The sequence below is a fragment of the Elaeis guineensis genome, chromosome 1, assembly GCF_000442705.2.
Source record: "Elaeis guineensis isolate ETL-2024a chromosome 1, EG11, whole genome shotgun sequence".
NCBI classification, from domain to species: Eukaryota; Viridiplantae; Streptophyta; class Magnoliopsida; order Arecales; family Arecaceae; genus Elaeis; species Elaeis guineensis.
The window spans coordinates 172,507,842-172,516,284 of record NC_025993.2 but is presented as its reverse complement, the minus strand read 5'-3'; the positions used below and the strand labels follow the sequence as shown (position 1 = coordinate 172,516,284).

At 37.0% G+C, this 8,443-nt stretch overlaps 1 protein-coding gene across 3 annotated transcripts; it reads right to left on the bottom strand.

The window, feature by feature from the left end:
• Window positions 1-15: 15 nt before the first annotated feature.
• On the bottom strand, window positions 16-6,879 carry LOC105039606 (aspartate carbamoyltransferase, chloroplastic). Of its 3 annotated transcripts, none has more exons than XM_073248671.1 (6): window positions 6,804-6,879; window positions 3,117-3,727; window positions 2,903-3,042; window positions 1,754-1,927; window positions 1,326-1,562; window positions 16-1,221 (listed from the first exon to the last, which is right to left on the bottom strand). In XM_073248671.1, the coding sequence occupies exons 2-6, from the start codon at window positions 3,682-3,684 to the stop codon at window positions 1,114-1,116; spliced, it is 1,227 nt and encodes a 408-aa protein (XP_073104772.1). In that variant the 5' UTR covers window positions 3,685-3,727; window positions 6,804-6,879; the 3' UTR covers window positions 16-1,113. The 3 variants fall into 3 exon arrangements, with proteins under 3 accessions (XP_073104772.1, XP_010914113.1, XP_010914111.1); XM_010915811.4 differs by having other exon boundaries at window positions 6,760-6,837; XM_010915809.4 differs by having other exon boundaries at window positions 6,549-6,824.
• Window positions 6,880-8,443: the final 1,564 nt, after the last annotated feature.

Below are 8,443 nucleotides of genomic sequence, written 5' to 3'. Positions count from 1 at the left end.
CCTTCAACCAAAATGTGGTTTGTAAAGTGTTGAGCCTGTATTCATATTACAATGGCGGTATGGTTAGATTATGCCTTGCATTCATACGGTTCACAGGTTTTCAAAATGTCTGTTCGCAGGTTTTCAAAATACATTTTGAAAACCCAAAAGCAAAAGATAATTATTGAAAAGGTTGTTTAAATCCAAAAAAATCTATCATTAGGGGAACGAATGGATGTTTTAGTGATCATGCACCTTTTCTTCCATCTGACTTCTAAGGTATGGAGCACGTTCGTCTGCCGCCCTCTTTAAAAGCTCAATATTTAAGTGAGGACAGATCAAATTCACCTTCTTGCATCTCTTCGTAGATGGGAGTTGAGAGCCAATTTGCTTGCTTTCAAGAATGTGATATACCTAGATAGATGAAGCACTGTACAAAAGGATTCTGGAATATCTGCCGCATAACAGTGAGAGAATAAAAATACAACACTGGTAATATGATGGCATGATCCTCCATGGTCTTAACAATCGTCAAAATAAACAAAATCTGACTTACATACATCAACCACCATGAGAGGGCATTAAATATAAATAATAATGAAGGTCGGTCCATTAACATTTATCCTATTTTGAATATATGTTCATGGTCTTTTTTTATTCCTCTATGTTGCACGTGTGAAAAGAAAGAAGAGAAATTGGATCATGTTTCTCGAGAGAGACTGCCTTCTCTCAGGCCAACAGTCTTCTACTTCTAGTCGACTGCTCTATGATAGTCTGACTTATTTCTTAGGCTCTGCTCGAGGTGTGCGTCTATGCTCCAACCAATTCAATAAAAATAGAAAAACAAGGTTTCCTTACTTCAAGCATGAGAAATAGTAGTAGTAGTCAAAAAGGCAACAACTGTAACAGGTTTTTATTTTTCTAATGAAGGGGATTCTCTTCTTTTACTTTTCAAAAAGCATAAAATGGGTTTTTGTTCCCTATCTATGAAAAAAAAAATTTACTGAACTTATTGAACTAACCTCTCATTGATATATTGTTTCATCAAGATTCTCAAATCACGATGCTACTTTATTGTTCCTGAATGGGCCCTTTCTATTTTTTTAGGTTCATGTTTGTTCTACTCATTGTCCATTACCAGCCAAGTAAAAGAAGCTTTAACAAAGCCATCCGGATATAGAGACCATTCTTGGCTTGTCTGAAATACGCAGCCCTAGGATCACCATCAACACCCACTGTTATCTGTACAAACAACAGATAGGACGTTATTCTAACCGCTCATGGGAGTAAGAGAATGATATCTGAAACATTTCAATTACGAATATGGACAGTAGACAACTAATCACCTCATCGAGCCTTGGGAGAGGATGCATGATAACAGCATGCTTTGGCATAACATCAAGCACCTTGCTATCCACTATGTACTTCCCACGAGCTGCTTCATAAAGATCTATCCTCTCTCCAAACCGTTCTCGCTGAATACGTGTCTGATAAACAACATCACACTTTGAAACAACTTCAAATAAATCCGTGCTCTCTTCCCATTCCACACCCTTACTTGTCAGGTAATCTTTTATATCATCCTGTAAAGGACAAAGTTTCCATCAATGTTACCTGAACAATGAACACAGTTGCTAATGATAAAATATATTAAAATTCAAGCCGGATAAAAGGCAAGTAAAATGAAAAAACACGAGTCTACCTAAACCCAAGCTAAGATTATTTAAAAGAAAGTAATATATGAAGTCAATGGAACATTGTGAATAAACTTAACCTTCATTTTTACAATGTCTGGAGCAACAAAGTAGATCTTTATGTCTTGGTACTTAGAAATTAAATAAGCCAGTGATCTGACAGTCCTCCCATTAGCAAGATCTCCAACCAAGCCCAGTCTAATTCCATCCAATCTACCTATTTCTCTTTCAATAGTGTATACATCCAAAAGAGCCTATACACAAACAGGAAAGATCAGAGTTCAAGAATTAATTAATAATTGCATCTAACAAGCAAGACAAAGTGCATAATATTTAATTGCAGGACACCCTTGACGTGAGATATTCTCCTTGTTGTCCCATATCATAATCTCTATTTCTAAGTCAGCTTATGTATTAATATCAACATATAGTGGCTTTGAATTTTTCTTGTTGAAAAAAATAAAGAAATAATCCATTAGCAGAAAGATCATGTTTCCTGCTAACAAGTTAAAGTTCTACAACAATACATAGCACGATCAAATTCTGCTTTTCTTTGTTCATATTACTTTAGGAGTCATCATCACCTGATGAAGATGCTTTTATAGAATAAAATAATGAAAATTTAACTTTTTAAATCCTAAAAAACCTTTCGGATATCATACATTACATTATCATTTCTGTGTCATAAGCTTCTTATTATGGTGTTCTTATATCTCCAAGAGAAGTTATTGAAACCACAGCAAAATTCTTGGCAAAAATTAAGCTCTTGAGTAGACATAAAGATGGATTTTTTTGTCCCCCAGAAATGGTGACTCAACTGAGTCTTGCCAAAGAACCGAAATCTTATGCCGCATACAAATTGAAGAGAATTGCCCTGTTTAAGTCCCATGATAGAGCAAGTATGTGTACAATATGTCTCCAAGAAAGTTAAATCCCTATATTTTGATAGTCATTAGTATGTTTATAGGACAACCAAATCTTTGTTTTTTTCTGTATTCCTTTACTAAACTCTTATTAGGTTTTCTCAAAAGAAGTTGATAGTTGTAACAGAATCAATATGGCAAATAACACATGCATCATTTGTTTTGTCTTCTGTAGGTTATTCATTTCTATTGTGCCTTTTTTTCCTTCTTCTCTATCCATTTGCCTTTTTTTCTTTTCTTTTTTTCCCCTTGGGGTGGGGGTGGGGGTATGTCACAGAAAAAAGAAAATTTACACATTTTATGTACCTGAGTTGGATGCTGGCCAGGACCATCTCCAGCATTAATAATAGGAATATTAGCAGTAGAAGCAGCTCTTTTAGCAGCACCACTTTCGAAGTGTCTCATGACAATTATATCAGAGTATCCTTCAACGGTCCTTATTGTGTCTGCGTATCACATTTGCTTTCACATCAAATGGGGGAATGATATATGAAATTAACAATAAATAGAACTGGTGTACCTTCAAGAGTTTCTCCTTTTGCTGCTGAGGAAAATTCTCGTGCATTTTCTGTTGTCAAAACTTCTCCTCCCAGTCTTTTCATAGCAGATTCAAAGGAAAGTCTTGTTCGTGTGGAAGGCTCATAGAATAGAGTAGCCATTAAATAGCCCCTTAATATTTTACTTGCAGATGAACTTTTCTCAATTTTTTCCATTTCACGGGCCACTTCAAATATATCAGTCAGTATTTCCCTATCAAACTGTTGAGATTCTATTACATCATCAAGTTGAAACTTCTTTCCTACTGAGATGGATGACTTTTCAACATCAAGAGAATAGCATGGCCCACCACTCTTGCAAACTGGTCTTCTCAAATGATCTATCTGTAAGGGCCGTGTCAAGGATAGTTGTTTATATTGTTTATCAATAGATGCAGAAGATGAGTTGACCAAGCTTTGCCATTTAGTAACAAAATTTGCATAAAAGCTTGATTGATTACATCCCCTTGGATGCTTTGTCAATAAATTCGTGGATGGCCTGAAAAGAAGCTTTTCTTGGAGGATAGCATAAGTTTGAGCAGATAGAGCCATTGAATTAGAAGATCATCCAAGGCAGCAGTAACAGAGATTCACACTGATATATGCCCCAAGAAAGTAATTATTGTAATACCAGATCAAAAACAACATGTCAATAAGAATTTCGAATAAATACACATAGCTTAAGAAAAAGGAAAAGAACTGACACATGTAAGGGACCGAAATTGTAAATTTCATGCAACAGCAAGTCATTAATATAACTATGCTTCAACATGAAGGAATTTGAGCAGCAGGATAAGCATGGAAATTTTTATGAAGTACATACATATACAAAAATGAAATGAAAAATTGCCATCAATTAACAAAGGAATTATTACCGCTTATTGGACAACAAACAAATGTCCTAACTGGCACAAAGAAGCAAAAATATAGATAGGCAGTAAATAGGAGAAAGAAAAGAGATATGCTTTCCTAAGCAAAAACGGAAACAATCCAAGGTATAGGAAAGAGTTGAAACCTTTAGCATAATTGACAATTATTATATATAGAGTCTAGATAATCGTAATCTTGTCTGCATGGAGCATAGCTTAAGCTATGGTTTGTTATACCATCCCATACCGATACTGCCATATCGTACTATATCGAACTGCGTACCGACCCTATAATAGAATTTTTCTGACATAGGGTCCCGTATCGAGATGGCAAACCTTGGCTCAAGCACTATAAGGCAAGATTATAAGAACATGAATTTTGAGAAAGAATAGAATCTTAACTTACTTCAGTACCTAATAACCATGAAAACTTTGTTTTCAAAGTAGTTTGCTTCTAAGTTTTGATGTTTTTTTTTTTTGGTCAAAATAATAAATAGAACCAAAATAACAAACTACACTTATCATTGGTATGCTTCTTCATTAAATGAAAAATCCTTATATATCCTCGCATCCTCATTCGATCCTTTTTCATTTCAGCATAGCTCCAAGTCAAGAAGGCTTAATGAAAAGATGAGCTAAACAAGTTCAACCAACTTTTAATTTGGTGTCAATCATCTAACTGGATGTATGTTACACCCAGTGCTACTAAAAAGCCAATTAGTAGGTATGGCAAATTAGCTTACCAATCACAATTTAAACTTATGCTACGAAGGACCACTAGCATTCATCGAAATTACAATAATCATCATTCAAGATTGCAAGGATCGGCTCTTTGCTCTTACACAGGAGTCTTTTTCTTTCCTCCAATGAACTTCTTGAAGATAAGGATTACAACAAGTTTAGAAAAATAAGCAATAGAAGAGCCCCATCGAAAGAATATCACCCTAGGGGAGTACTTATCAAAACAAATACCACATTGACTAAAGAATCCTCTCAGAGTAAACATAATATGACATGTTCTTGCAATTTTATCGAAATAAGTTGTCTATTTAGTACATATACCAATTCAATGATGAAATACAAAAACACTATTGGGCCGAGACTATTTATAAGTTGTCAGCCTAATCCCTGGAATGAGTGAATCAATGTACTTTCTTATAGTCTGAGAGTAATTATGAATGCGGTCTTTGATTTTAGAATAAATAGACTGCCAACTGCATGGATGCTCTTTTATGCAATCTTTACAATCTTTAGATGTATTCATGTTTATTCAGTGAGACAACTAACTAAATTAGCTCCAAGATCTAGAAATCCTAGATATCAAATTGTGTTTCCTTGGAGATGGTACAATTTCAAGTTCTATTGGAACTTGTCGTATTGAATTTTCTTCGGAACAAGCTCACTTTATATATATATATATTATATAAACAGAGACACATATAGAAATGAAAGTTACCTACTTGACTATATTGGACTGTTGATATCCCATAAAAAGACATCAATAAGACAGACTCTAAAAGGTTTTCCTCTTTATTTCCTTTTGCAATGCCTTAGGTATCTGATATATGGCTACCTTCCATTACCTCTACTTCCAGGGTTCCACATAATCTATGTACTAAAAGGTACAGCACCTTTAGCTGATTCATCACCCTTTGCATCTTCAATACATTCTCTTTTACTTCTTGCTTCAGTTTCAAGTGCATCTTTATGACGTCACATTACTTTGACATAGATGACTGTTGGATTTGACTTTGACCACGAAGCCATAACCCATCTCTATACGGCAGTCAGCATTAAGGCTCAAGGTATGATTTATGATTAACTCTAAACACGTGTCAACCCTTTAAAGGGGTGCCAATTTCCCAGCTGACATAAATCTATCTACAAAACCTAAAAGGCCAGTTGCTGGGTAGGTAACCTGAATGGGCATTGTCAGCGCAGAACTTTCAAGTGGGGAAGGAATCCAACTAAAGAAGGAAAAATAGAACAGAGACTGTTTCAAGAAACAAGTCTAACATTAAGCAAGGAGCCACCTATTGTTTGCTCAGAGATAAGGGTTAGCACCGAGACTGAAGAGATCAACTTATCAAATGTAAAATAATCCGCAGAGTAGGAGTCAACCAAGAGAACAACATTCGTCACCACATCCTAATTAAATATAACTAACAATTTAAGCCTAAAGTTTGGCTGATAGAAGTTATATTACGACCACAAACAAAAATGATCATGTTTAATTAAAGAACATTAAAACTAATGACACCACAATTCACCCTTTCAATCAGTTCCATCCTCAGTTTTTTTTTTCTTCTGATGTTCACTCCTTCAACTGGAAACAAATAAAAACCTATGGCCTAAATGAGACTTTAATTCCTTTCACATCCCAAAGTACAGAAGATCCAGCATTGGCAAACCTCAAGATCATAACTTTTCCCAACACACCTGATCCATTAGCTAACCACATCTGACAAATCTAATCGCATTCCCACCCTTCTAACCGTATCAAGAACCAAAACGGAGGACAAGATTGAGCGTTGTCTTAAGCGTTACCTGATTCCCTCGACACACGGTTCTTGTGAATTAAACGGAGATCCTCTTGATGTTTCGAAAAGCACAAACCTCCTCCGCGAGGGTTTGTAGGGGTTCTCTTAGGGAGAGGGAACGAAGCACTGGCAGAAGAGACGATCGCGATGGAGAGGAGTGGGGCAAGTGGGACAAAAGGAGACGATTTCTACAGAGAGATATGGGAGCGAGGATATACCTTCACCTTGTGACGAGGGCGGCGGGAAAAGGGAGAGGACGTACCTTCAGGGCGGCGGCAAGGGAATATCTCCAAGCTGTGGACGATGTTTGAACTGCCCTGAGCAGCCGGTGCGCGCGATGCGTGCGGTGAGTTGCACTGGCCGTCCATCGCATGATGGACAGCCAGCAAACAACACTCGCCGCGGGTATGCCACCTGTCCGGTATATTGCGCTGGCCGTTCATCGCACGATGGACGGACAGCAAATAACACGCGCCATATGTATGCTGGCCGTCCATCCTGCGATGGATGGTCAGCGCGATGCATCGCCATACTGCTGTGCACGGCCGTGGATCTGGGCTCTTGTTTGAAGCTCTCGGCCATATCAAGCCCATCAAGTTCATGGACCGGATCTGAAAAGAGGTTCCAAACAGCCGGAGCGGAAAATTATCCACCAAAATGCTCTCTCGAGTACCAGACGCCCGTTAAAATAGCCAATAATAAGCTGCTTTTTAAATTTCCAAATAAACTGATCTTTAGCAGAATTACGCAATTTAAGATTTCATTATTGCAGTAATGATTTCTCTGACAAATATAATTTTTTTCTCAATATTCTAGAACTCAGTATCATATAAACAATTAGCTTAAAGAGTTCTTGTCTACGTAGACCTACTGAGTAATATGGTGATTTTCGGTTCAAATCTTCAGCCAAAGTTGGTTCAAATAGGATCTACTTGCAGCTCTATTTGTGATGTTCTTTTTCCAAGTTCATATATCATTTTATGAAATGCTAGCACATAGTAAATTTTTGACACGCATCCCATTTTATAACTTCTTGTCCCTGAATAAAAGGTCTAATTTGCCCAATATCTCAAACTTGGATGATGCATCTATGATTTAATTAATTATCATTGTTATTTGAAGTTGGCCCAAGGTGTCCAATATCATCTATTTTGGGGCTAGTTGAGTTCTATAAGTTAAGCTATGTGCAATTCAAGTTGTGGGTATGGACTTGCCTGCTTGGAGAAAACCTCGCAAGCTATTGGAGAAGACCTCCCTACGCTGCCTCTCTCACACTTCCATTTCAGCCCCTCCATCTATACCTCCTGATCACCATTTTCCATCATTTCCATTTCATCATTTTGTTTCCTCCAAACATAAGAGGTAAGCTTCTTTGAAGACTACGAGTACGACTTGAGCTGCAATGCGACTTCAGCTATAGTGCAACTTCATGCAAATCTCTGGCAAAAAAGCAAGGATGCATAAATCTGGAGAATTGTATAAACAACCCGATGAGACATACATCCTTTTACTTCCTATCACTAGTAAGATATTGGACAGTCTCATCTCTGCTAAGCCTTAGAGATAGGGGGGCCTATAAGAAGTTTTATTACCGGAAAAAAAAAAAAAAAAAATTGTAAGAAGTTCGCAATATGTCATATTGGTTGCGTTGATACTCAAGAATCTGTATGGGCAACATTCATATACAATTGTATCATTTGCTTGAATTGATTGGACTCCGACGCACTCTGAATGCTATATAACTTTTATAGATGAATATTGTGTTTGATCCAGAGGATCGGTTGAGATTTAGCATTGCCTTTTGGCACACATTTGATGGAACTGAAGCTGACGCTTTTGGTGAACATGGGACACATTCACTGGCTATCGTCAAAAGAAGTAAGACCTAAGCAAGTTCATGCG

What these genes read in the sequence shown, in the direction of transcription:
- LOC105039606 (XM_073248671.1), bottom strand. Translation starts at nt 3,684, where the DNA reads ATGGCTCTATCTGCTCAAACTTATGCTATCCTCCAAGAAAAGCTTCTT. An exon ending in CTGGCCAGCATCCAACTCAG is followed by an intron (nt 1,928 to 2,902) that starts GTACATAAAATG and finishes GTTTGTGTATAG; the next exon opens with GCTCTTTTGGATGTATACAC. An exon ending in CAGACATTGTAAAAATGAAG is followed by an intron (nt 1,563 to 1,753) that starts GTTAAGTTTATT and finishes TGTCCTTTACAG; the next exon opens with GATGATATAAAAGATTACCT.